Source organism: Pseudozyma hubeiensis (assembly GCF_000403515.1).
Source record: "Pseudozyma hubeiensis SY62 DNA, scaffold: PHS32, whole genome shotgun sequence".
NCBI classification, from domain to species: Eukaryota; Fungi; Basidiomycota; class Ustilaginomycetes; order Ustilaginales; family Ustilaginaceae; genus Pseudozyma; species Pseudozyma hubeiensis.
This window is the reverse complement of record NW_012133814.1, coordinates 304,382-331,471: the sequence shown is the minus strand read 5'-3', so window position 1 is coordinate 331,471 and position 27,090 is coordinate 304,382. Positions and strand designations below refer to the sequence as shown.

Here is a 27,090-nt window from a genome sequence, read left to right as displayed (position 1 = left end):
CGTGATGGCGCAGCATTATGCCTACTCTGCGCTGCGTGCAGGGCGCGAAACATCCTTCCTCTCCTTCGACGACGCGCCCAACTCGCCCAATCCACAACCCCTTGGCGACGCACCACAGTCCTTCTCTCCCAACCTTGACGGTTCTCCACAACACTCGTCTGCCTCTCACGACCGTTCATTCCCCAATGCAGCCTCACACTCGACTCGCGCCTCACCATCCAAAGCATCTCGATTCCTACGATCACGACCCGGCAGTTCCAAGGATCTCGCCGCCAATGTCGACCAAGCATACAATCCCGGCGAATCCACTTCGCCGACCAGGACAGGTGCCAAACCTGTCTCTCGTGGAAGTCGCCTCGGCGCTCTCTTGGGGAGAAGTTTGCCTCAGAACGATGCGTCGCATGCGAGAAACGCTTCGTTGAGCTCGACCAACAACACCGAAGGAGCGAGCTCAGACGATTCGGGCTTCTTTGCAAGACGCGCTCGGAAAGCGTTCGCCGCCAACGAGGATGTGGACGAACGCGTCCAATCCTCCGACAACACTGCCATGCTTACGTCGGGTGAATCGCGACGGGAAGCGGCAAGAGCGGCGAGCGCTTTAGGCATGTTGGATTACAAACCAGATCCTGCAGTCCAAGCGGAAAGTGGCGGGATGAGCATCAGCAATGGGCGATTGGCGAGACCTTCTTCACAAAACATCCTCATGGGGCCTGCCACTTCCAGTGCAGACGCTGCGGCCACAACGTCGGCTGGTACAGCACAATCTCGCGTCGGTCGTCTCGGTCGACTCGCATACAAGAAGGATGATTCAATAGCCTTTGTCGCCCAATCGCGCAACGCGTCTCAACGCATGGCTGCAGGCACGAGAAGCAGCAGTTTGCAAGGTTCCGATCATGCGTCTCAGCAGACGGGAGAATCCTCGAACGGTGCTGCTGCTATGCGTGGGCTCGGCATCGATGACGGTTCGGGGCAGTATGCGCAGGGAATGCACAATAGCAGATATGAAGAGGCAGACGAACAAGGTGGATCCGATGCAGGATTGGCAGTTGCATCGAGCAGAGCGGATAACGCCGCAACTGCATCTTCGAGCAACGCATCCTCACGTGCGCCTTCGGCCACCGGTTCGCATGCCGCCAACTACCACAACCGATTCAGCCGACAAGGTCTTTCGCAAGAGCTGATCCTCGATTCATCCCACGAACTGGAAAGCAGAGCTGTGGCACACACTCATTCCGAAGCGACACACTCTACCCGAACCTCGTACGAGAGAGGCAACGATTCGCCTCGCGGCACTCTGTCTGATGCCGCCATCGCCGCGCTCGGTGCCATGCCTGGAGCGAGTGCCGGCTCCTTACTCAACGCCAGCGGTGCACCTCTCAGCAGCAAGAACATTCTCACGATTGCACTCCAAAAGGCACAGAGCGCCGTCCAGCTCGACAGCGCCAACAACGTGCCCGACGCGATCGCGGCCTACAAGCAGGCGGTGAGGCTGCTGGAGGAGGTCATGGAGAGGATCGCTCCGAGGAACGGCAAGCGGTCGAGACCGAGTAGGGAGGAAGAGAGGAGGAGGCTCAAGGTTATTCACGATACGTATGCGGATCGGATCAGATTGTTGTCGATGATCTATTCTCCGGATCCTGATGAAGAGGAAAGGGATACAAGTTACAGCGGACATCAGCACATCGGGTCCAGCAAAGCAGATTGGCTGGATAGGGTGAGGGACGATAGTCAGGAGGAGTCGGCTGTGACGCCGAGGATGAGGGAGGAGAACCTAGACGAAGGAGTGCAGAGATCACCGAGAGAGGACAGCAAGAGCTTCTTGTCCATGACTCCAGTGGCGACTGCATTCCAGGCGACGTCGCCTCAGCCAGATGCTGGTGCTGCGTCGTCGGCAGGCCAGATCCGCCATCCGTTCCCGAAATCGCCGCCCCCGCCCATGCAGAACAGGCCGCTGTCACCGCTTTCCCCCGCCCTCAACACGTCTCCGCGCCGACGACTACGCGAACACGCCCGACCTGGTTCAAGGGACTCGCATGGTAGTCGTGCGTCCGTTTCGCTTTCGATTGCGGACGAACAGGAAGCGCAAGACCATCGGTTGCCACCTCCTGCGATCGCAGAAGAGATGCTCAGAATCTCGGTCGAGGATTCGGCGGCGAGCGTCGGTGGAAAGAGGCTGTCTTCAAACACGAAGAAGGAACGCCTGTCGCAGATCCGAGGCGAGCAGGCGGCGCAGCAGCACGTTCGGAGCGGATCGGATGACTCGTACAAGAGCTCCACTGCCAGGTTGAAGCCCTCGAGCCATCTGCCGCAACGCGTGTTTGGGTTGGATGACGAGGTGCGCACGCCGTCTACGCCGTACTTTGATGCGACGGGCGAGGTGGCGACCGCTCCGGACAACACAAGGTCCGGAGAGCAGGCCGTGCGACAACGCAATCTGTCGATGACTTCGGCGCCCAAGACACCGTCGGAGGCCGTGGCTACGGAGCGCGCAGCGGAGAAGCCGGTCAGGATGAATCTGGCGCAACGTGCTCGTGCGCTCAGCTTCAAGGGTCCGTTGCTGCGGCAGAAGGCGTCGATGCCTTCGCTCGGTGATCGCAAGAGGGACGATGCCGGTGAGGCTGCGAACGTGCCTGCTCTTCCTACGCGTCGACCCGGGTCTGCCGATTCCACCTCGATCGAGCCTCAGAAAGACCACCCTACGCCTTGGGATCTGGAGCATGGCTCCACCACCGCTGTCCGCCCAGCGTCCAACCGACCCCGCGCATCGACCGCCTCGGCGCTCGTCAGCGCCTCCACTTCCGCCGGTACCATCAGCCAACGTCGCAAGAACGACCGAGCCGTCCAAGGCCTTTCCGACGAACTGGAGCAGCTGGGAATGATGGAGGAGGCGGCTCACAAGACGACGAGCTCGACGATCCGGCAGAGGTCGAATTCGCAACCCGGATCGAGGAGGCCTTCGATCCCGGCGGCGTTCGTTGCGGCGAACGCGGGTGCTTCGGGCGGGATGTTGCCGGCGACGCTGAGCGTTGAGAAGCTGCCGCCTCCTGTACCGAACCTGGCGAGGACGCTGTCTGCGCTGGAGCTGAAGAAGGCGGGGGACGGACAGACGACGTTTGGGAGAGCGGGCGGGGTGGACGCTTCGTTTGCTACGAGCGGTGCTGGCGATGTGTCGGTTTCGTCGTTGGCTATGCCGCTGCCTAGGCCGTTGGTGAAAGACGCGTCCGACTCGACGACGACGACAAAGGACTTTTTGATCACCGACATCTTTCCGTCGGGTCTGCCGTCGCTCGCGGCCGGTGCACCGTCGTACGCCTCTGCCAACGTCCGGTCGCTTGCACCGCTTCCATCGCTACCCGCCATCCCCACGCATGCGCTGCTCAAACCGTTTGGCATCATGGATCAGCTGCGACAATCCATCATCTCCGGTGCGCACATCACTGAACGACTGTACCTCTCTCGCGCCGCGTGGCGTCAGGCCGGCGTCAAACTCGTTTCGGTCGAGACCAAGTTGCGGGCGATCGAGGTGTTGCTGACTGGGCTGGATACGGTAGAGAAGGTCGGGGAGGCGCTGCTGATGCCGTTGGGTAGTGGGGCAGGGTTGGAGACGTCGAACGCGAGCCGGTTTGTCAAGTGTCTCGATGAGTGGGAGGTGGTGCTGGTGGAGGTGCAGGGTACGTTGAGTCGGAAACTGCCGTTTTTGGAGGGTGTCAAGGACGGCAGTGTGGGTGGTGCTGCAGGTGGGACGGGGAAGAGCAAGTTTGCGAGCAGGTTCACGCGCGGGTTGGACAGAATGACGGGCGGGGGAGGACAGGCGAAGACGGTGGATTCGAGCAGCATCGGTGCGTACGTGGATGCACTCATGCGCTTGTTCGGCAAAGCGGGTGTGCTGGGCAAGCACATCAAGTGGTTGCTGATCGCGGATGGGTTCGGTGCGCCGCTCAGCCCGACCACGCCCAAGACCGCTCTCAGCTTCGGCGACACGCCCGTCCCCTCCCCCACCACGGCGGTCGGAATAGCACATTCCAACCGAACAGCCTACAGCGCTCTACCGCCTGCGCTGAGGAGCGTTCTGCAGAACAAGCTGGGCAAGAGCTCCGAGTTTTTCGGTAGGGTGGTGCTGGCGTGGGTGCTGCAGGATGTGAGCGTGCTGTTGGAGAAAGGAGTTGCTGGAGCAGGAGGAGCGGGAGGTGGCGGGAAGAGGGGAAGTGCGGGGGCGAGTGGCTTGTTCGATTGATCGTGCAATGCAGCCACGTTGAGAGTCGATCGAGGTGTGTTTGCGTGTGATCTATGGTGGACAGCAATGTGAGCGTGGTTCTGAGCAGGTCGAGTGTCGACGAGGACCACTGAAAATGCTTTCGTCAATGTTTCTGCTCGTAAGCAGACGCTCAACACCGCATATCACACTCGCTCGAGCGGTTTCTTTGGTCGGAAGATGTTCCTTTTTACACACAAGGCTCGTCAACTACACCTGCTATCTCAGCCACCGCCCACTCACCCGCATCGTCTCAACAACCATTCCCGCACACCACACGAACAAAGATTTCCCAAAAGCTCGTATTCAAACATCGTTAAGGGTGAAAATCAAGACATGAAGAAGACGAAAGGTATGAGAATCGTCTTGCAAGTCAGAAGAGTAAGGAGGGATGAAAAGCCGATATGGGTATGAACAAGGATACAGCTGTGTGGATGAAGAGCTAGAAAAGTATCGAACTGGTGGAGCGGCCGAAAGCAAGATGGCGCTTCGGAACGAAGAACAAGTAAAAAGAGAGGGGCAAATTAGAGCAACTGTTCCGCGTGAACGAGAGAATGTCGGCTCTGAGCCTGGTCGTACAGTCGAGGCTCATCCGATCATGATCAGATTCGCCGATTAGTAGTCGTCATCTCGGCCAGTGCAGCACGAAATGATGTAAGGAACGATGGAAAGGGCCACGGCAGCAAAGGCGGCCCAGGTGATCCAAAGGGCGTTTCCGTAGTGAACAACGACACCGTACTGTGCGTTGTTGACCGAGGCCTTGGCCTTGACGTAGATGGCTGTCAACAGGGCTGCACCGACACCGAGAGCGAGGGCCGAGAGGAGAGCGATGAAAGCGGCGCCAAGGAATGCGAAACGGTGCGAAAGCAGACCAGCGATCCAGGCGACCAGAGCCAAGCACGAGCCGATGAAGATCAAGTACATGGCAGGCTTGGAAAAGTCACCGAGGTACTTGGAGTCACGGAAGGTGCTGGCAGGCAGGAAGTTCTGGATCGTCTGGCGCGCATCCTGAGGAGCGTCCGAGAGGATAGCATCGACGGGAAGGAATTCGAAACCGAAGTTGCGCTTAGTGCAAGCTCGTTGGCTGCCAGACTCCTGGCCTGCACAGTAGTTGTAGAGACCCCACTGGTAGTCGTCCTTGAGACCGTTACCCTGACCGACGGGCGAGGACTGGCTGGAAGCGTAGAGGTTGCCGATCGACTGGCCGTTTCGTGAAAGAGCGTCGCCGAGACCCGAAGTGTCGACCGAGACGTAGCGAATGTTGCGCGTGACAATGTTGTTGGACAGTTGACCGATGTTTGCAAACACGCAAAGGACGACAGCAGCGAAGGTGAGGAACTCGCCTACGTGGATCATAACCAGCCCACAGGTGTACCAAAGGTGTCGCGCATAGTTTCGGGTATTGATCAGTTTGTAGGTTGGCGAAGACATTCCGCAACGCACAAGGCGAGGACAGCCGAAAGCAGCGGTGAGAGAGGGAGGTGAGGATGCAGGAGGAAGGACATCATTGGGGGGTCAGCTAGTCGGGTCTCGATGGTTGATCTTATATGTCAAAGCTGGATCTGGTTTGGCAGCAAATGTGTGTTCGAGACCGTCTCGAAGAAGGAGTTAGCTCGTAGCAGTGCCCTACGCCCTGCATATCGAGCACCTCCTAACTTTGTCTACGGTGATGTTCTTCGAAGCATCCGTGCACTGATCTTTTTGGCACAAAGGCATGCAGGCCTGTGCAAAGCGCTTTCAAGCGGGGTTTGGATGCAAAGCGACCACACCTTGGCAAGGTGCGACAGATTCTGCGTTCATTCCACGTGCATGAAAGTGCACGATTGCTCCCATCCACCCTAAACCCTGCTGTGTAGCTCGAGCACGGATCGTTTTCGGATTTGAGACTTACCGAGTCCGACGCAAAGACCTCTGAACACCATTTTGGAGCTCTAACGAGAGATCGGGTGAATCCGTTCGAAGGAGAAGGGTATCGGTCGGTGGGGTATGAATCCGCTAAGTTGGGAATCGATGGATGGTCGATTGAAAGGTGGAGTGTAGGATGGCGATGCGCTCAAGCTGTGGTTGGGCGAGGGTGCCGGTGAGGGTGATGGTGTACAGAGGAAAGATGTCGAGAGAGGATGGAGTCCGGAGAGTTTTATCTGGCAAGCAGAAGGGAAGGGGAGAAGAGCGGAGCAGAGCGGATGACGGCGATGTTAGTGAGCCACAGGCGAGAGGGATGGAGAACTCGGCGGTGATTCTATGCAACCACAGACAGAGATGCATTTCACTCAGGATACAGGCCATGAATGGTTGGAGCGGCACTTGAATTGAGCGAGCGAGCGAGCGAGCTTGGCAGAGCTGCACGGTGTGTGGAAGTGTGACGTTGATGGGCGGCGGAACAGCCGTCAGAGGAACGAGGAGAGATGACGGGCATGGTAGCCATGACGAAAGAGAGCGAGGTTGCGACACAGCAGCACGCAGCAACGGAATCTAGACCTTGGACGTGGAGTGCAGCTTCTGAATCAGAGGAGGGCTCGAGACAGAAAGGTGCAGGAAACGGGCGTGTGCGTGAGGGCGTCGCCGGTGCCTTAGCTTGGCTTGGCTTGCGCTGACTCTATGACGGATTGGGCGCCGGAAAAAAAAAGTTGGATGAGCGTCGTCGGTCAGTAGATCCTCAAAGCAAGCGAGCGAGCGAGCGAGCGAGCGGAAACACGGCGAGCGATTTGGACTTATCGGAGTTTGATCTGGTGCGTGTCTCTGCATTCGCGGCAAAGGCGGGCACTGGCACTGGATCAGGCTTTGGAACGACATGAGGACCGAGACTGGATCCAGATGTGGGCGCATCTCAAAAGCGTGCTCATCCAAAAGCGGTTCTGCACTATGAATAGGATCCGTGAGCAACCGTGATGATGACGATAATGATCCACATGCTGCAGCTAAAAACCTCGCTTTCAGCCAGACACACACGCTCACTGCTCCACCTCTTTCCGAGCCTCTCGATCCTGTGTCGCCTCTTTTGGTTCACGTCAAGCCAAGACACGCTGCAGCGAGCTGCACGACTCGCATGAGGCGATGAAAAATACACAAACAGAAAAGCGGCAGTTGGTCAGTCTGTCCTGCAAGCTGTCGCGGCTTGTTTTACCCTGCTTGACTGCAGTAGGGACTCAACCGTGTAACATAGTAGATCCACAGTCAACGTTTGCAACATGTCAATTCTGTGCAACACCCTTCCGATGCTCGAGCTGCTAGAGAAAGCTTCGAACCTCGATAATTCTGCGTGTCCTTGCCTTGGGTCATGACACGGCTCTGAGCTGAACAAGACCGACAGTGAGCAGTAAGTAAAGATGCGATTACTCTACCGTCTTGCCGAAGAGGGTCTGCGGTGTCGAAAGGAGCAATCATGGTCAAGCCGGTGCGAGCCAAAAGTCCTAAATTTGGAAATGCTCGCCATTAGCGGGTCTGTCGCGATTGACCGCAGCTACTCACTACACACAGTTGCTGGCCGACGTCATTGTACCCGTCCAATCGTCGCTTCTCTCGCCCTGGTAAAAAGCGGGGTGTGTCAAGCACTCGGTTGCGCTCGCGAAAGGAAGCACACCTGGGGCTCAATCTTGCGACTCTGCGATCCCTTCCGCCGCCTCATAGCTGATACCATGCCCATCAGAGCCGATCGAACGTCAGGGTCGAACTCTCGACGATCCTCCAACTGGACCACAGCATGAAGCTTCGGCGTGGGATCTGTCGTCATCCTGCAGTCAGGCGACTTTTCCGTCATCGTACCACTTCGTTAGGTCTAACATTTCATTTTCGCGAATGAACTGCCCATCTCCCGATTTCAATTGTTTCATGTCGAGCGCAATCTGGTGGGAAATCAATTGAAATTCTGGAGCGCGGATGCAGGCGCAAATGCAATCTTCGGCAGCAGTGCAGGGGTGCGCAATTCTGTCAACTCGAAGGGTTTTCCATGAGCTCTTGTCGTAATCTCATCGCCGTTGCCATTCATCATCGATCTTCCCATCTCGCCTGCTCTCTGCCTTGCTCGATATTCCTCGATACGGAAGCTCCGTGTAGACGCACGCGACAAGTCAGGCTCTGGTACAAGCACACAGGTACTCCTGCTGTTGAGACTGGGCTCTGTGTTCAATTCCGTCGATAGGGGCCATCGGGAAGCGACCGTCAACTGCTCGACAGCAGATTTGTCTAGGCAGCAACCATGTCATCTCCGCAGCAGCATTACTACGGCTCCTTGTCCAGCGGTCGTGCCATCTCGCCACCTCCCGAGAGCCGTCCACCCCTCGACACCCACCGCGGCAGCACTTCAGGCGATCATCAGCTTCAGCAGGATCTCGATGCTGCCAGGCAGATGAGCAAGGCGCGTGGCGCACAGGATCCTAGTCCGCCCAGGGCCAGCTTCTCAGACGATCAGGCCGAACCATACTTCCACGAAGGTCTCAACAGAAGCCCAGCTGCCGTTCCTGTGCGCGCTCCAGCTCCTCCCTCCTCAGCTGCCGCACGCTTTTACCAGCACAATCGCAACGGCTCCAATACCAGTCTCGACAGTCAACACCACTTCATCGACCACCGTCACCAGGCCCACTCGCTCAGCAACGTGCACTCCCCCTCCGCCCTCCGCGGCCGCTCAGCTCTGTCGCGTACACCCATGCGCAGTCCCAACGTCTACTTCCCTTCGGGCCGAACCAACGAACACGCACTCATCGACGACCAGGACGATGACATCGACGCCGATGCCTCCCACGCCTCTCGTGGCCTTGAGCATCTCCGACGCACCAGCCACCAGTCTCATCTGTCTTCGCCAGGCTACGATGCACACGACGACGACCCCGCTGCACCACCCCGTCTTCGACGTGATTCCACCGCCGAGGATGACGTTTGCTTTCCCATGCACGACTCCGAGTCTCGTCCTCGAGAAACTCACCCGGAACACTTGCTAGACGAGGTCCGCGATGTCTACAATTCTCGCACCGACAACGGTCACGTACCACTCGGCTACCCTTTCACCTTTGATCTTGGCGCACTCGAAGAATTTGCCTCGGAGGAACGCGAACGCATCGGCATGTCGTCTTCCTGGAACGCTGCTAGTCCACCAGGCCAATCTGGACTTCGTCAGCGTGGTACTGCGGCTCAAAAGGTTTCGGCACCCGGCTACGGTGTGTCGCCCGACAGCGACGATGCTACCTTTTACAGCCGCCGTCCACGCAAGCTGAGCAACTCGGCCGGCGCCTTTGGCAGCAGCAAGTATCAGCGCAAGCTCGCCCTCTTCGAAGGTGGTGGAAGTGCTCCGCCGCCCGTAGCTGGTGCCGCTGCATCTTCTAGCATCATGGGCGGAGGAATCGCCGCTGCTGACGGCGAAGCAAGGCGATCCATGGACGTCAACACTCCGCTGTTGGACAATGACACGCTTCCTTCCTACCACGGCGCCAACGGGGGGTCCCGTATGCACATGTCGCACTCGCAGAGTGGCATGGGCCCAACAACCCCCGGCGCTGGCGGTATGGGACGCGCACGATCTCAAACAGGCGCACTCAGCAGCCGCGGCGAAAAACCGTACCGTTTCACGTTCTACTCGAACGCCCTGCCCTCCACCATCCACGCGCGTAATCTCTCTGAACTGCCCGCCGAAGGTCAGAGCTTCGAAGAGCTTTTCAGCGGTCGCGAAAAGAGCGCAGACCAGTCGCCTCCCACAGAGGGCAGTCAGAGTCGCAACGCCAGCCGCGCTCCGACCATCAACGCAGCCACTGCGCGCATGTCGTCGCTGGGTCAGACGCTCGGTCGCATGGAAGGCACCACTGCACCGCCCACCGGATCCAACACGCCCACCCACGCCGGCGATGTAATGAGCGGTCTCAGCGCCAGCCGCACCAAGGCGCTTCCCGGTGGCGGAATCCGCATGGATCCCGATCCGGAAGCCAACACCTGGTGGCTAGACGTGCTCTCGCCCACTGATCAGGAGATGAAACTCCTCAGCCGCGTCTTTGGCATCCATCCTCTTACCACCGAAGATATTCTCATGGAAGAGACACGTGAGAAGATCGAGCTTTTCCGCAACTACTACCTTGTCTGTTTCCGCTCCTTCGACCAGGATCCGTACAGCCCTACCTACCTCGAACCGCTCAACATGTACATCATCGTCTTCCGTGAAGGCACGCTCTCCTTCCACTTCCGCGGTACGCCGCATCCGCAAAACGTGCGTCGTCGTATCAAGCAGCTCAAGGACTACATCAACGTCACCTCGGACTGGATTTCGTATGCGCTCATCGACGACATCACCGACGCCTTTGGACCGCTCATCCAGAGTATCGAGTACGAGGTAGACTCGATCGACGAACTCGTGCTCATCCTCAAGGAGGCCGAACAGTCGGACATGCTTAGGCGCATCGGTACGTGTCGTAAGAAGGTCATGGGTCTGCTTCGACTCATGGGCAACAAGGCCGATGTCGTCAAGGGACTCGCCAAGCGATGCAACGAAAACTGGTCCGTGGCACCCAAGTCCGACATCGGACTCTACCTCTCGGACATCCAGGACCATCTGATCACCATGACGCAGAACTTGAACCACTACGAAAAGATTCTCTCGCGCTCTCACTCGAACTACCTCGCCCAGATCTCGATCGAGATGACCGACGCCAACAACCAGATCAACGACGTTCTGTCCAAGCTGACTGCGCTGGGTACGGTCATTGTTCCGATGAACGTGATCACGGGTCTTTGGGGTATGAATGTCAATGTGCCGGGACAGGGGGTGGAGAATCTGAGGTGGTTTGCGGGTATTTGTTCCGTGATGGTGGTGATTGCGGTTTCGGGGTATATTGCTGCGACGCGGTATTTGGAGCGATCGCATTGAACGGAGTTGGTGTAACGTACGTTTGTCAGGGATTTGGGTTACAATGCATCTTTTGAACTTCCATCGTGGTTTCCACGCGAATGTGTGTATGGTACAGGGGGTTGGAAACGGACTATAGAGTGGCTCGCTGTCGGTCTGGTTCATCGTCTGTCTCGAAGGGTCTCCACCGCACTCTGATCGTGTCTCCCTTTTTGAAGCCTCCGTACCTCTCCTCCTCCTTCGTTTGCTTCATTGGAAGAGGAATGGCGTACATGCCAAAGCACGGACCGGCTCTTCCATTTCCACCTTCCACGCCAGCGACCTTTTTGACCCGCATGCGACTTCTGTTCAACAGCTTCAGTGGGACGCTCGGATCCTTTTCCGCAGAGATGGGATCTACAGCTGTCAGGAGACATCGTTGACACCTTGCCACCAGCTGGAGTATCGCCTTGACCGAGGATTCGTGAGATGAGGTGGGGAGGATCCATATTCTTTCCCAGGAGTCTTCGCTGAACGCCGGGAGGTCGCCGTTTCCTTTGATGACGATGTTCGGTCGGAAGCGAGCCATGTTCAACGCCTCGGGGGAGGACCATTTTGTCGCATCGATGCCAGTGATGCGTCGACCACCACGTCCGTCGCTGTCGGAAGATGAAAGCGCGGAGGACAGTTGAGAGCGGACAAATTCGAGCGATTCCTGCGAGGCGACGAGGAGCGGGTATTCGTCTTGGAACTCTATGCCGCGCTTCCGATGGAGTTCGGAACGGTCGTTGCTTGACCAGAGAGAGGAGTCGGTGGGTGGTTTGAAGATGGGGAAAGCGTCGCGGGTGGTGGTGGAGGTAGTGTCAAAGTGTAGGAGGAGCGCAGGATAGCCGAGGAATCGACTGAGCCATTCGCTTGGGGTGGACTTGCAGTCGCTTCCATCTGGCAAAGCGGCGACGCGTCCATCTGCATAGTCGCCGTACATCTCCATGCCAACGATTTCTTTCCAGCTCTTCAGTTGAGACGCTGTGGGACGAAGGGTTGTTTCTGAAGCACCCAGACCTTTTGCTGTTTCTTGTTTCTGTCCTACCTCGCTCAATCTCAGCATAAGCGTGTTTGACTCTTCGTTGATCACCGGCTGAATCAAAGTCAACCTTGGCTCCTCCCTCAAGCTCAACCTCTCCACTTTGCCTCCCTCTCTCTCACTCCTTCGGACGACGATCCAGCGTCTGTCCAAATCGAAACCCTGCTCCGTCAAGCGGATGCTTGTCACCGAAACGCCAGCGCAAGACTTGATCGGATAGACAAAGATCTCTGCTACCTCGCCGAGCGTCTCGTCCTTCGCCCCCGGCCCCGAAGATGCGGCCGATGATCCGTAGGTATGATCGGACTTCTTGGTCGGGAACAGGTAGGTCCTCAGCAGGCCTATACCTATGAGAAGGCAGAAGACGTAGATCTGGGCCGTCACTCGGTTGGGTGACGTCGCTTCTCGCCATCGCTGTTGCAGCGATTCGGATGGATCAAGAAAGGGTATTTTGGCCGGCATCGTTGATTGTTGAGCTCGCCCGTGGTGGCACCTCTCGTTGATGGTCGAGAAGGATGCGCAGCAGAAGGAGCTGGATGTGTTGGGAAGCTTTCGAGATCGATGGCTTGCCGAAATCCGAAAGATCGTAGACCCGTGACCGAGTCGAAAGCAAAGTCAGATAGCCGAGAAGGAGAAACACAAAAAAAGTGACACACCGAGGAAGGACAGTGGCCCAAGCGTGACGTCTGCGTGCGGCCTAGTGCGGCTTTTTGACGCTTTCCCCGCACTTTTCGCACCTGTCAAGCACCCCATTCGCGGCATGACGGCTAGGTTGGATTGCCGATATCCCGTCAACATGCTCTACAGACATATTCCGGCAAAAGGCACGCCAAGAAACGGACAGAGACCTCTTGTCTAGATCACGGCAAGCTACCGCATCTGCCTGGATACTTAAGTTGATGCCGGTACCACACCCACCTTTTCTTCCGTTCCATCAACCTGTCTTTTAGCCAATTATAAGCAACCTCTCTTCATCATGGCACAAGCACATCCTCAAGTAAAGATCCACCGTCAATCGATCGACAGCAGGGAAGACTTCTGGCTCAAAGCTTCTCGGTCCATCCACTGGCATAAGCCGCCCACTGTCGCCTACGGTCCCACTTCCAACCGCGATGCTGCCTACTTGGATCCTCAGGGTCACACCTGGTTCCCAGATGCGCAGCTCAACACCTGCTACTCTGCCTTAGATCGTCACGTTTACGCACCCGCCCATGCATCCGCTACGCCCGTGACAGTGTCGCCGGACACGCCGCACCTCGCACTCGCACCAACCGCACACAGGGTCGCCTTCCACCATGTCTCGCCGCTCTCCTTCCAAACCCAGCAGTCGCGTTCGATCACCTACTTTGAGCTCCTCCAACAGGTTCAGATCGTAGCAGGTATACTCAGACACAAGGGCGTGGGTAAGGGAGACGCGGTGGTCATCTACATGCCGATGGTTCCCGAGACTTCGATCGCCATGTTGGCGTGTGCCAGGATCGGAGCTGTGCACTCGGTGGTGTTTGGCGGATTTGCACCCAAGGAGCTGGCGAAGAGGATCCAGGACTCGGGCTGCAAGATGGTCATTGCCGCTAGTTGCGGACTGGAGCCCAAGGGTCCCGTCGACTACAAGCCGTTGGTGGACGAGGCGTTGAAGGTGTCGGAGCACAAGCCGCAATCCGGATTGCTGTTTTTGCGACGACACACGATCAAAGGCCACACCCCCGCCCAATGCGCACGCGACGGAGGAAACGGTCCTGCCAATCTTCCCGAATGGGACTGGGAGGTCGAAGCCAGGCTGACCGCTGACAAGGTCGCCGGCCGTTCGCCGTGCTGGGAATGCGTTCCCGTCGCGAGCGAAGACCCCATCTACACCATCTACACCAGCGGCACCACCGGTGCTCCCAAGGGAGTCTGTCGTCTCTCCGCCGGTCACATCGTTCAGCTCCGCTACTCGATCGAACATATGTTCGGCATGACCCCTAACGACGTCATGTTCTGCGCCTCCGATCTCGGCTGGGTCGTAGGCCACTCCTACATCCACTACGGACCCCTGCTTCTGGGTGCGACTTCCATCATCTTTGAAGGCAAGCCTGTCATCCCCGACGCGGGCATCTGGTGGAGGATCTGCTCGCAGTACAAGGTGACGCAGATGTTCTGCGCGCCCACCGCATTGAGGGCGATCGTGGGACAGGATGCAGATGCCAAATTGATGCGTGCTCCCGGTGTGGACCTAAGGAGTTTGAGGACACTGTTCTTGGCTGGAGAGAGGAGCGAGCCTCAGATCGTGGCCAAGTTTGAGAGGTTGTTGAAGGAGCTGGCTGCACCTGGTGCGCAGACGAACGACAATTTCTGGTCGAGCGAGTCGGGTTCGCCCATCACAGGGTTGATGCTGTCTTCCGCATTCGGTCCCTTGCCCGCTCGTCCGGGAAGTGCAGGTCTTCCGATGCCAGGTATGGACGTACGAATCGTCGACGATGACGGTCGTGAGGTGTCCCGTGGCGAGATGGGAAATCTCGTCCTAGCCCCACCTCTCGCACCCTCCTTCCTCGGCGGTCTATGGCGCAACCCCGACCGATTTTTCGAGTCCTACTTCTCCACCTTCGCCTCCAAAGGTGGCTGGTTCGAGACCGGCGATCAAGGCGTCATCGACCCGGACGGCTACGTCTCCATCCTCGCCCGTTCCGACGATATCATCAACGTCTCCGCCCATCGTCTTGGAACAGGTCTCATCGAACAGGTCGTCACTTCCCACCCAGACGTCATCGAGTGCGCTGTCGTCGGCGCTCCCGACAAACTCAAGGGACAATCCCCCTTCGCCATCGTCGTCGCTCACAGCCGCATCGCTGCTGCTACGGGAGACGAGTCGCACAACTCTGCTCAGAGCGATTCGGCGAAGCAGATGCTGAAGAGCATCAACGATCACGTGAGGAAGGAGATGGGTCCGATCGCTCAGTTGAGCGGATTGATCGAGGCTCAGAAGCTGCCAAAGACGAGGAGTGGCAAAACGCTCAGGAGGAGTTTGAGGCAGGCCGTGGAGAACGCTGCTGCCGGCAAGAGGAGTGAGTACAATATTTTGGCGGATATCAGTCTGTTGTGAAGGACTGTTGACAGCTGACCCGACTTTCTTACTGCAACTCTTCTTTTGCACCTTCTCTCTTGTCGATATCTCGACGTTACAGATGCACCTGTCGAGTAAGTTTTAGACCCCGTGAATCCCCAACCCGAAAGATGGGTGGCAACGGTGGTATTGGTGATCGCCAAGAGGGGCTTGTACCACAGTGTCGCGCCAGCTGGACGTCGCAAAATCTCGCTCCGGCAGCTTTTTGATTGCCGGAGGTGCGGATTTACGTGGGCATTTTTTTTTCTTTTTGCCCCGCAAGCCACACGCGCACGGCCCAGTCTTTCCGCTCGCCCCACTTCCGACCTGTCTTGAACGACTTGCTGACTGACCCATCACCGATATCCTGTTTTCTTTTTCACCACCAGCTTCCCTCCCACCATCGAAGACAAGGACGTCATCGATATCGTGCGCAAAGCCATCGAGCAATACTTTGACGCAGTTGACGGAAACGCTTCCGCAGATACTGCCCCTCTCAGCGATACGTCTGGCTCAGCCACATCTGCTTCACAGTCAGTTCCAGCCGCAGCTCTGCCTGCCAACGTCAAATCCAACATGAAGGCTCTCCAACTCGAGCGTCCGGAAGGAGAACCCAAGAAGGGCCAGCGCAACGTTGCTGCGGTGCGAGATGTTCCCACGCCCAAGCCTAGCTCGAACCAGGTCCTGGTCAAGATCCTCGCTGCAGGCTTCAACCGTCGTGACGAGTGGTCCATGGTCGGTGCTTACCCGGGTCTGATCTTCGGCAATGCAACGATGGGCTGCGACGGTGCAGGCAAGATCGTCGCTCCCGAAGGCTTCGACTTGCCCAACGAGCATCCTGACAAAGTCGTCCTCCTCGTTCCAACCCGTGGTTGGGAGACCGACGTCCACGGACCTGAAGCCGAGCTTCCCGGTCTGTCCGACGAACAGCGCACCAACGGTCTTGGCGGTAAAGGGTTCGGGATCCTCGGCGCGACGAAACCGACGAATGGAGTTGGAACCTTTGCCGAATACGTAGCCGTCGAAAAGGACCAGCTTGTAGCGGCACCCAAGCACCTCACACCCGAACAAGCGGCGACCCTTCCCTGTGCTTCCGTCACCGCCTACCGCGCCTTGTTCACCAAAGCACAGGTGAAAAAGGGAGAGAACGTCTTGCTCACAGGTGTAGGTGGAGGTGTCGCCATGCTGGCCTTACAGATGGCGGTAGCAGCCGGTGCCAACGTGTACGTCACCGGCGGTTCGGCCGAAAAGATCTCTCGCGCAGTCAAGCTAGGCGCCAAAGCAGGTGCCGAGTACAAGGACAAAGATTGGCCGACCAAGATCCTCAAACTCCTGCCACGCTCTCGACCGTACCTCGACAGTGTGATCGACAGCGCGGGAGGCGAGATCGCAGTGCAAGCGCAGAAAGCCGGCTTGAAGGCAGGCGGTAGAGTCGTCATCTTCGGCATGACAGCTGCGCCCAAATTGTCATTTACGATGCGTGAGGTGCTCAAGAACATCGAGGTGCTGGGCTCGACTATGGGCAGCAAGAGGGAGTTCGCCGAGAGCATCAGGTTTGTAGAGAAGCACAGGATCGTGCCGGTTGTGGATACGGTGTTGGATGGGCTGGAGCAGGCGGAGAGGGGGTTCGAGCTGTTGAGCGAGGCGGATAAGAGGTCTGGGGGTAAGGTGGTGATCAGGGTGAGCGAGGTGGAGGGGGCGAGGAGTAAGTTGTGAGAGAGGGTTGATCTGGAATGAAAAGGATTCGGTCGAGTGGCTGAACAATGTGTGCGTGTGTGTAAGCGAGGGTTCAGAAGAGCCGGATTAGAGCGACGTGAGCTTTGTCAATCACAGACGTGTCCTTGAAAGCTTGAATCTCGCGTGGCTTTGTTCAGTGATGGTATTGATCGATACAAGTACATCTTCATCGTCTCACTTGGACTTTGGTGGAGGAGGAGGAGGCCCCATGCTCCCCGGCAAGTTCGCCTTTGCGCCGGGCAACAAAGAAAACTGACCCTGTTTGAACCACTTTGCCTCCTCCCCCTTCCCACCCTGTCTCCTACTCGGATCGACCAGCTCGATCCCCTGCACCGGCGTAAACGACAACGACGAAGCCGTGCCATCCACCGCTCCACCTACCGAGCTCAACCCGTTCGCGGCACTCGCTTTCAGCGCAGCCAACCTGTTCTTGTTCGCCTTGCTCATCTTTCTCTTGCTCCTCTCCTCCACGCCCTGCGCCCTGATCTTGCCCGACGAAGAGCTGTGGATCATTCCCAGCCCCACACTCTCGTCATAGCCCATGGCTTCCTCTTCCTGCTTTCCGAACTCCATACGGTTCTGCATCTTTCGCAACTCGGTCATCCCATTCCTCTCCTTTGCCTTACGCGCTTTTCGTCCTCCACGACGTTTCTTCCCCCCACTACCTTCCTTGGGGATGGGCAGCACCTTTTCCAGCTTCTGCGGTGGTGGTTCGAGAAGCTTCTCGATCTTTTTGGAAAGCTCTTGGTGGAGTTTCATGCCGTAGGAGCCGTCGCGACTGGTGGTTTTGCCGGCATCCATACGTGCGGCGAGGAGCGCTTTGGCAGAGACCATCCGGATGGCCTGTCGCTTGTAGTCGTCGGGGGTGTTGGCGATGAGGTCGCTCTGCACGATGAAGCCGGTGGAACGGGAGGAACCGCCGTGGGCGGACGAGAGGCCGACGGCGTGTTTCTTGGCTGCACCAAGCAGGTGGAGGTTGCAAGCGGGAATCTTGGATAGGCCGTCCAGTCCTCCAGCGACACCGAGCAGCTTCGTGGCTGTACGCGTTCCGACGACGGCGGACAGGTTGGGTGCGACAAAGGCCATTCTGGATTCGACGTACGCGAGGATGCGCGAGCGCACGGATTCGAGTTCAAAGACCATTTCTAGAGCTTCTCGAACAGCTGACCACTCTGATGGCGGTAAAGGTTGTCCTGATGTTGTGGATGCGGTCATGCTGATCACCACAACAGTGCCGTGTGGTAGGATGCCCTCGAGAGAAGACGTTGGGATCGTGTCGTCGTTGCCGATCGCTTTGACTGCCTGGATGTAATCCCAAGGGTTCGGGATGAGCGTCTCGAGTTCGGGGAAGCGAGGCGAGTAGTGGTCGCGGATGAATTTGTGTACGACCATCACCTCGTTGTCGACGTCAACAGCGATGTTGTTGGCTTTGACGATGAGGTGATATTCTGGCGAGTCTTCGAGTACTCCCGCGAGATCTGGCTCAGGGAGAGCCATAAAGTGGTTGATCTGCTCGAGGACGCTCTTGACTTTGCTGCCGCTGTTGAGCAGTGAGGCGACGCTACGCACGCTTGTTGTTTTGGTGAAGTCGAGATCGTCCACATCGGCCTGATCTCGCTCTGCGGCAGGCTGTACAGCGTTGCGACCGAGCGGGACGCCGTTGCCGTTGGTACCGCCTTGCCCTGCTGTCGAAGATGATGCTGTAGAGCCCGCCGCGTTTCCATCTATCATTTCATCGTCTTCGTCGTCGTCGTCGTCACTGCCATCTTCGAGATCATCGAGATCTGCGTCGTCGATGTGAGGGCGCTTGTTGTCGGGCGCTCTCCCGTCTTCCTCGGGATAAGCTCGCTTGCGGCTTTCGGTGCCGTCTCCATTGGTGGATGGATGAGCTTCGTCTTGTTCTTGAAGACCGACCCCCTGTTCGTCGTCCGAGCCAAAGTCGGCGAGCAGGTCGTCGGCGAAGCTGGCCATGATCGGAGGTCGCTCACTAGGGCCTTCAGCGCCGTGAATCGCTGCGCGTTCTTCCTCGACGTATGATGATGGTGATGGTAGCTGCGGAACGTGGGAACCAAGGGTCCGAGGTCAATTGAGTGGCACGCGGCGACTTTTCTGGCAGAAATTCAAGACTTCGCGGCTGCTTCAGGCTGCGAATGTGGAGAAAATGCGAGACGCTAGAGCTTCTCGCCGAGATCCGAGCCGTCCACCCAAAAAAGTCGACTCAGCCACCTGTCAGAACGCTCATACACCTTCACTTCTCACACAAACTCAACTCCTACTGAAGCAATCAAAGCTCTATAGAGGATACGTAGCTTGGATTCGTACCAGTCCTCAACATGGCGCAGCTTCCACCGTACCTGGTGCGGATCGTCGCCTCCATGCTGACACAGGCGCTCACACGGAAACTCGCCACCTCGCCATTGTTCTTCCGAATCGTCGACCGCATGATCCACGAGATCGACCACATGCCCCATCGCGTGCAGGGCCGACAAGTTCCAACGTATCAACCTCCACTAGGAATGCGAGAAAGCGAATGGGACCAAGACCATGGGGAGCCGCACAACGAGCCTTCACCCTTTCCCGTGTCTTTCAAAGGCAGTCAAACCGGTTCGGCGGCCGCAGAAGGAGATCCAAATAGACCAAAGATGAGCTTTGAAGAGGCTCAAAGACAGAGAGCGAGAATGTCGTATCAGCAGTCACAGAGGCTAGCGCAAAGGGATCGAGCTAGGGCGCAGGAACAGCAGAAGACGGCAAAAGACGATTCCGTATCGAAGGAGTTGAAGGAGCTACAGGACAAGTTGCGCGAGTTGCGGAACGGCAAACCAGGCTCGTCATAGCATATCCGACTGTCTTGCAACCACACACGCTTGACAAAGGCTCGCGGGCAACCAACCAGACCCATCCATTTCTGCAGACTCGCACACTATACCCTCAGGCTGCTACATGCTTCTAATCTTCATCTCGTTAAAACGATCATCTGTCGTCAAGCACGACGCAAGGCCCTCATTTGTACTTATAGGAGTCTCTCGCAAGCATCGCATACATCCTGTCAGGCTTGCAGTGAGTGTCTCTTGTACTCTTGCATACTCGTGTTGGCAGTGGCGAAACGCTGGGTCCTTTTGTCTGGTTGGACAGCAATTCCTAATGTTAGGTTGTTAGAGTCTACACCTCTATTCGGGGCAGCCCAAGTTGCATCTACTCAGGCTTCGAGCGCCCCTTGTCCATTGCCCACGTTGTGTTGCGGTCCCAGTCACGGTGTATAGCACCTGCCGAGTGGCCAGGACAGTCCCAGCGTGCACAAGACGGAACAAACGATGTTTGGACGGTTTCGTGCGAGCCGAAACTGCGCTTCTTTGGCAATGACAGTCAAAGCAGGCCTTCGAGCGTTTCTCGACAGCATTGGTCGGTCGATATTCGCCATGCTTCAAAGTCACCGCTCAGATACACGATGCCCACAGCACGATGGAGCAAGCCTGTACACTGTTGTCTCATCTTAAGAGGTTGCGGAACGATCAGTTGGCGCGCTTCGAGTGGACGCGACTCGGTTTGCTTGCACTTTACACGACACGCGTGCATTCAATCCTGACGCGTCAAAAGTCATTTACACGTCGAGCAGTGTTTGGGCGGAAATTGCACACTTGCGAACGAGAGAAGTTCTTGTTCTCTGCGCACACGAGACGGGCACAGGCGCAGTGTCCGTTCAGAAGAGCAACCAGCAATGAGCGCGCGCCGAGTTGAAAGGACCAACACTTGCGAACGTCCAGCCTTTGTCTCGACTCGGCACTTGAACTTTGCTTTGCTCCGTCCACTGACACCAACACTGCTACCTTCATCCCGTCCTCGATCACGTCAGTCCATACAGTCACCGAATCTCACAGGCCCTCAGATAGACGCTGATCCATCTCACCGCTGAAAACGAACACAACAAGGATATTGCACCAACTTCACACCCCCTTCGGACCAACAACTTATCACAGGGAAGAATGTCGTCCTCTTCCGCAATCCCTTCCTCGCCCTTGGGCAGGATCGGTGGCCAGAGCCGGAGCGCAGACCAAGACCGCCTTGACCCCCTCGCTCTTGGCAGGTCCAACAACACAAGTGGCGTAGGCGCCAGCGCACATCGAGCCTTTACACCAAGCACATCCGAAGCCGGATCGCTCAACCTCGAGCGCCAGCTACGAGGCCAATACGAAGACGATGCAAGCACCGTGAACGGTGACGCCTCACGTCCCATGGACGAGGACACTCCTCGTCGCCCTCGTCCCCGTGCCGCTGTCGACACGCAGGACATCCCACCTGTCGTCGACGAAGTCGGTGAGCGCGTGCGTGAGGGTTTCGCACAGTTCCTCGAAAGCTTTGTTGATCAGCCCTTGTCCGGCTCGCCCGATCCGAATGGCGAAAAGGTCCAGGACCCCGTCTACATTGACCAGATTTATGCTCTGCGAGACTACAACCGCACGACGCTCTTTGTCGACTTCAGTCACATTCTACGCCACGATGAAGTGTTGGCGCGCGCCATCAGCGACCAGTACTACCGTTTCGTCCCTTACCTCCGCCGAGCACTGCTAGACCTTGTCAACACGTACGTGCCCAACTACCTCTACCTCAACGCACACGTCGCCGCCACCGCCTCTTCCGGTCTCGTCCACCGCGACTTTTCCGTCTCGTTCTACAACCTCGGCCTGGTCGCCGGCATTCGTGATCTACGCACCGACCGCGTCGGCAAGCTCGTATCCATCAGCGGTACCGTGACACGAACCAGCGAGGTCAGGCCAGAACTCCTGTATGGTGCCTTCACCTGCACCTCCTGCTCCGCAGTCGTACGCGACGTCGAGCAGCAGTTCAAGTACACCGAGCCTGTCATGTGCAGAAACCCCATTTGCCAGAACAGGAGAGAGTGGCAGCTCAACGTCGACCAAAGTCGCTTCTGCGATTGGCAAAAGGTGCGCATCCAAGAAAACGCAAACGAGATCCCCACAGGAAGCATGCCTCGCAGTCTCGACGTCATCCTCCGTTCCGAGATCGTCGAGCGTGCCAAGGCCGGCGACAAGTGCGTCTTTACGGGTACTTTCATCGTCGTGCCCGATGTCTCGCAGCTCGGCGTTCCAGGCGTCAACGCTCAGATCCAGCGAGAGGCGCAAGGCGGTCGTCCTGCTGAAGGTGTCAATGCGCAAGGTGTTTCGGGTCTCAAGAGCCTCGGTGTGCGCGATTTGACCTACAAGACGGCCTTCCTCGCATGCATGGTCCAGAGCGCCGATGCCCGAGGAGGCAACGATATCCGAGCCGACTTCACCGACGATAACGAGGACCCTGAGACGCTCATGGACTCGCTTACCGAGGCCGAGAGGGATGAGCTGGAGGCGATGGTCATGTCCGAAGACATCTACAGTCGACTCGTCCAATCCATCGCTCCCACCGTGTATGGGCACGACATTGTCAAGAAGGGCATCCTGCTCCAGCTCATGGGCGGCGTCCACAAATCCACGCGAGAAGGCATGCGCCTGCGTGGTGATATCAACGTTTGCATCGTCGGTGACCCTTCGACGAGCAAGTCGCAGTTCCTCAAGTACGTCTGTGGCTTCATGCCTCGAGCCGTCTACACCTCGGGCAAAGCCTCTACCGCTGCTGGTCTCACAGCGGCTGTCGTCAAGGACGAGGAGACGGGCGAGTTCACCATCGAGGCGGGTGCGCTCATGCTTGCAGACAACGGCATCTGTGCCATTGACGAATTCGACAAGATGGACGTGGCCGACCAAGTGGCGATTCACGAGACCATGGAACAGCAGACGATCAGTATCGCCAAAGCCGGTATCCAGGCGACGCTCAACGCACGTACGTCCATCCTCGCGGCTGCCAACCCGGTGGGAGGACGATACAACCGCAAGCAGACGCTGCGTGCCAACGTTGCCATGTCGGCGCCCATCATGTCTCGTTTCGATCTCTTCTTCGTCGTGCTGGACGAGTGCAACGAGGCGGTCGACATGAACATCGCTCAGCACATTGTCAACGTCCACCGCTTCCGCGATGCCGCCATCGACCCCGAGTTCAGCACCGAGGCGATCCAGAGGTACATCCGCTACGCACGCACCTTCCAGCCCAAGTTGACGCCCGAGGCCAGCGATGTGCTTGTGGACAAGTACCGACAGCTGCGTCAGGACGATTCGGGACCGGGCAAGAACTCGTACCGAATCACGGTGCGTCAGTTGGAGTCGATGATCCGACTCTGTGAGGCGATCGCACGTGCCAACTGTCGACACGAGATCACGCCTGCCTTTGTGCGCGAGGCTTACTCGCTGTTGCGTCAGTCGATCATTCACGTCGAGAAGGACGACATCGACTTTGACGATGAAGAAGAAATCGATCAGGCGGCACAACAAGAACGAGCCGCTACTGCTCAGCCTTCGTCTTCGCTCGGCGCGATGGACGAGGATTCGATGGATCCCAACATGCAAGAGTCGCTGGGCGGTCAGATCTCATCCTCCGGTGCACCCGGTGCCCCTGCTACGGGTGAAATGGCATCCAGCTCAGCCGCGTCCAGACGAAAGATCCGAATCACCTTTGACCGATACATGGAGATCGCCAACCTGGTGGTGCTGCGCGTCAACGAGGTGGAACGTCAGACCATGCGCGGTGTAGCTCGATCCGAGCTGGTCGATTGGTACCTCTTGCAGCGCGAGAATGAGATCGAGACGGTGGACCAGTTCGAGGAGGAGACCGAGTTGATCAAGAAGGTGTTGACAAAGTTGGTCAAGGATTCCATGCTGTTGGAGCTGCGAGAGCAGCTTGACGAGGATGGAAACCCGATCAGCAGTGTAGGCGATGCATCCGGGGCGAGTGGATCCTCGGCTGGCGATCCGGTGCTCATGGTTCACCCTCAGGTCGATATCGACAGCATCGGCGCTACCACCGCTTCTGCTTAGGGATTTGCTGTGTCTTGATAGTGATTGTACTTTTAGATTCGTTTGTTTGGTATTGTAGCTTTGTGAAACATATTCAGCTTCTGATTTCCAACAAAATCGCTCGTGTATGAGGAACCTGCTCCTGATGTGGGACTTCTAAGTTATAGGGGCCATGGCCGTGACCTCGCATCTGCGAAATCGGACCGGTTTCCTGCGCGAGAAAGCATCTGCCGAGACTGTCAGCAATCCAGGGTCCACGCTGCAATTCGAGCCAATCAGCTCATTCTTGGCTGAGTTTTCGGGCACTTGTACCCTTGCATTATTCCGATTGCGGATGGGGAATGGTAAGCTTTATTTTCCTTACCGATAGTGGCGGGGGCGGGGCTGAAGAAGGACATGCTCTTGACTCCTGTCCACCAGTCATCCATTCGACCCAGTCAACGGCAACGTTCGAACACTCGACTCAAGAAGCTATAAAGACCCCATGCAAGCGTCGTGGACTTGAGACGGAAGCTACTTGCTTCGCCTCGTCGCTCGACATCACGATCCTGCACAGCAAACCGACTAAGCAGGCCTGCACAATCTTCAACAATCGAGTCGATCATCATCAGCTCTCTTTGCCATGACTGGCGCCAACTACCACCTGCTACCTAGCAGGGAAAGCGAGGAGACATGTGTTTCCATCGATGCTGATCTCAAGGTCTCATCCGACAAACATGCCCTTCACAGTTCCATCGATGAGATCGATGATGTCCAAAGCGATGGAAAGTGTAAGAGGCCTTGGTTGTTGATGAAAGCCATCGTTTGCCTCGTGCTCGTTTCGACGACTGCCTTCGCTGCATGCTGCTTCTATCGCAGCGGCAGCCCAGCATCCGCGATTTGGACGGACCGACCCATTACGAATCGTCCCATCTCCACCAACATCGCCTCCGACTCCAACCTCGTCTTCGGTCTCGGCATCGGCGACGTCACAGGACCCATCGTCGAAGTCAACATGATGGGCTACGCATCACTTCCACAGACCAACACTGGCTTGCACATCCGACTTCGATCTCGCGCTTTCATCGTCGGATCTGCGGACGCTCCCAACTTCTCAGCCAAGCTTGCATCCAGGTTCAAGAGCTTCATCCCTACCGCCGATGGATCTGCTACGCGATGGATGTTCATCAACTCGGATATCTGCATGGGCGACACGGCTCTGCGGAAGGCTATCGTGGATCGATTGAGGCAGACATACCCGGGAGTGTATGGAGAGAGGAACATCGCATTCGTGGGAACGCATTCGCACGCCGGACCGGGAGGATTCATGCAAGCCTTGTTGCCGACATTGACGTCCAAGGGTGTCATCATGCAGAACTTTGATGCAATCGTCGAGGGGACGGTGAGGGGTGCTGCACGTGCGCATGAGGATTTCGTCGCCAGGCAAGCCAACTTGGACAGCGGCGGTAGCACTCGATTGAGTTATGGCAAGACGAGGTTGGAAGACGCACACATTCAACGTAGCCGCTATGCGTACGAGCAGAATCCGCAGCAAGAACGGGACCTCTACGATGACGAAGACCAAGACCACGACTTCAGCCTGCTCAAGTTCGAAGACGTCACCGAGGATAGAAAGGCCTCGGCAGCAGGGTTCCTGTCGTGGTACGCGGTGCACGGCACATCGCTGTACGAGAACAACACGTTGACTTCGGGTGACAACAAAGGTCTGGCTGCGCTGTTGTACGAAACAGCGGAACAGCCGGATATGCTGCCCGGTGAAAACAGCTTCGTCGCCGGATTCTCGCAGGCACTGGTCGGGGACACTTCGCCGAACACCAAGGGTGCATGGTGTGACGACGGTTCGGTGTGCGAGTACAAGCATTCGACGTGCGATAACGGCAAGGGCAAAGAGAGGGTCCAGACTTGTCACGGCAGGGGACCCGCGTGGGGTGTGGACGAGTATCTACCGACGAGTCCGACGGGAGGATATGATTGGGCGTCGAACGAGATCATTGCGAGGAAGCAGGTGGATGCTGCGAGGCAGATCATGGGACGCGAGTCCTCGACGGAGGAGCAGGGAGAATTCGAGGGGATGACCGTGTTGAGTGGACCGGTGAAGAGCGTCAAGATGAACGTCGATATGAGTCAGTACACCGTCTACCGTCCTGATGGCAGTCGTGTCAAGACGTGTCCCGCTGCGCTCGGGTACGGTTTTGCAGGCGGAACAACAGACGGTCCCGGTGCATTCGATTTCGTCCAAGGCAGCAACAAGACCGACCACCACAATCCCTTCTGGGACCTTGTCAAGGGATTCATCAAGAACCCCGGACCGGAACAGATCGAGTGCCAAGCACCGAAAGCCATCCTGTTGGACATTGGCGAGATCCACAAGCCGTACGACTGGGGACCGTCGATCGTCGAAGTTCAGATCTTGAGGGTGGGGGATCTGTTCATCCTGATCGTTCCGGGAGAGTTTACGACGATGGCGGGAAGGAGGTTGAAGAGGGTTGTCGGGGAAGCGATCAGGCGAGCTGGGTTGGTGGAGGATGGGAGGGAGCCGATGGTGCAGGTGAGTGGTCCGGCGTCGACATATGGGCACTATGTGACGACGGAAGAGGAGTACAGTGTGCAGCGGTACGAGGGTGCGAGTACGCTGTTCGGTCCGCACACGCTGGAGGCGTACATGGACGTCTTCTCGAGACGACTCGTTCCTGCGCTCAAGGAAGGAGCCCGCGATCTTCCCGTTGGACCGCAGAAAGCGTTCGACATGTCGAAGACGTGGAAGCTCAAAACAGGCGTCGTCTACGACAATCCTCCCGTCGGAAAATCGTTCGGAGACGTCCTTCAACAACCGCTCCTTTCGTACCCCCTCCCCGACAGCAATGTTTCTTCCCTGCACCCGACCACTTCATCCCTTTCCAACATCACCGTCTCGTTCGTAGCCGCCAATCCACGCAACAACCTGCGCCTCGAACAAACCTACTTTTCCATCCAACGGTTCACCCCCGAAGGAACGTGGAAGACGGAACGAATCGACGGTCACCACTCGACCACGATGCGTTGGACCAGGACGAACGAGTTCCACGGCTCGAGCGTCGTCGACATCGGATGGGACGTCGAACCGGGCACCAAGGAGGGGCTGTACAGGGTGATGTATCATGGCGATAGGAAGACGCCTTTTACGGGCAAAATTCAGCCGTTCGAAGCAGTGTCGAATGAGTTTTATCTTGTATAGCTTAGCAGGTTTCGGGATACCCATGA

At 57.3% G+C, this 27,090-nt stretch overlaps 10 protein-coding genes across 10 annotated transcripts; 6 read left to right on the top strand and 4 right to left on the bottom strand.

Annotated features, from left to right (window-relative positions):
• Positions 1-4: 4 nt before the first annotated feature.
• On the top strand, positions 5-4,234 carry PHSY_003112 (hypothetical protein; the record flags this gene model as incomplete). The annotated part of the gene is made up of 1 exon (XM_012333733.1): positions 5-4,234. The coding sequence occupies one exon, from the start codon at positions 5-7 to the stop codon at positions 4,232-4,234; it is 4,230 nt and encodes a 1,409-aa protein (XP_012189123.1).
• Positions 4,235-4,867: 633 nt separating this feature from the next.
• PHSY_003111 (integral membrane protein) lies at positions 4,868-5,683 on the bottom strand (the record flags this gene model as incomplete). Its single annotated transcript, XM_012333732.1, has 1 exon — positions 4,868-5,683. One exon carries the CDS (start codon positions 5,681-5,683, stop codon positions 4,868-4,870), a length of 816 nt encoding a protein of 271 aa, XP_012189122.1.
• A 564-nt stretch (positions 5,684-6,247) lies between these two features.
• Positions 6,248-7,982, bottom strand: PHSY_003110 (putative monooxygenase; the record flags this gene model as incomplete). Its single annotated transcript, XM_012333731.1, has 2 exons — positions 6,248-6,310; positions 7,833-7,982. The coding sequence occupies 2 exons, from the start codon at positions 7,980-7,982 to the stop codon at positions 6,248-6,250; spliced, it is 213 nt and encodes a 70-aa protein (XP_012189121.1).
• Positions 7,983-8,447: 465 nt separating this feature from the next.
• On the top strand, positions 8,448-11,096 carry PHSY_003109 (metal ion transporter; the record flags this gene model as incomplete). The annotated part of the gene is made up of 1 exon (XM_012333730.1): positions 8,448-11,096. The coding sequence occupies one exon, from the start codon at positions 8,448-8,450 to the stop codon at positions 11,094-11,096; it is 2,649 nt and encodes an 882-aa protein (XP_012189120.1).
• Positions 11,097-11,208: 112 nt separating this feature from the next.
• On the bottom strand, positions 11,209-12,600 carry PHSY_003108 (hypothetical protein; the record flags this gene model as incomplete). Its single annotated transcript, XM_012333729.1, has 1 exon — positions 11,209-12,600. One exon carries the CDS (start codon positions 12,598-12,600, stop codon positions 11,209-11,211), a length of 1,392 nt encoding a protein of 463 aa, XP_012189119.1.
• Positions 12,601-13,114: 514 nt separating this feature from the next.
• PHSY_003107 (hypothetical protein) lies at positions 13,115-16,933 on the top strand (the record flags this gene model as incomplete). Its single annotated transcript, XM_012333728.1, has 3 exons — positions 13,115-15,179; positions 15,300-15,312; positions 15,607-16,933. 3 exons carry the CDS (start codon positions 13,115-13,117, stop codon positions 16,931-16,933), a joined length of 3,405 nt encoding a protein of 1,134 aa, XP_012189118.1.
• A 195-nt stretch (positions 16,934-17,128) lies between these two features.
• PHSY_003106 (hypothetical protein) lies at positions 17,129-18,925 on the bottom strand (the record flags this gene model as incomplete). Its single annotated transcript, XM_012333727.1, has 1 exon — positions 17,129-18,925. One exon carries the CDS (start codon positions 18,923-18,925, stop codon positions 17,129-17,131), a length of 1,797 nt encoding a protein of 598 aa, XP_012189117.1.
• Positions 18,926-19,287: 362 nt separating this feature from the next.
• Positions 19,288-19,788, top strand: PHSY_003105 (mitochondrial sodium/hydrogen exchanger; the record flags this gene model as incomplete). The annotated part of the gene is made up of 1 exon (XM_012333726.1): positions 19,288-19,788. One exon carries the CDS (start codon positions 19,288-19,290, stop codon positions 19,786-19,788), a length of 501 nt encoding a protein of 166 aa, XP_012189116.1.
• A 1,146-nt stretch (positions 19,789-20,934) lies between these two features.
• PHSY_003104 (hypothetical protein) lies at positions 20,935-23,871 on the top strand (the record flags this gene model as incomplete). Its single annotated transcript, XM_012333725.1, has 1 exon — positions 20,935-23,871. One exon carries the CDS (start codon positions 20,935-20,937, stop codon positions 23,869-23,871), a length of 2,937 nt encoding a protein of 978 aa, XP_012189115.1.
• A 601-nt stretch (positions 23,872-24,472) lies between these two features.
• On the top strand, positions 24,473-27,064 carry PHSY_003103 (neutral ceramidase; the record flags this gene model as incomplete). Its single annotated transcript, XM_012333724.1, has 1 exon — positions 24,473-27,064. The coding sequence occupies one exon, from the start codon at positions 24,473-24,475 to the stop codon at positions 27,062-27,064; it is 2,592 nt and encodes an 863-aa protein (XP_012189114.1).
• Positions 27,065-27,090: the final 26 nt, after the last annotated feature.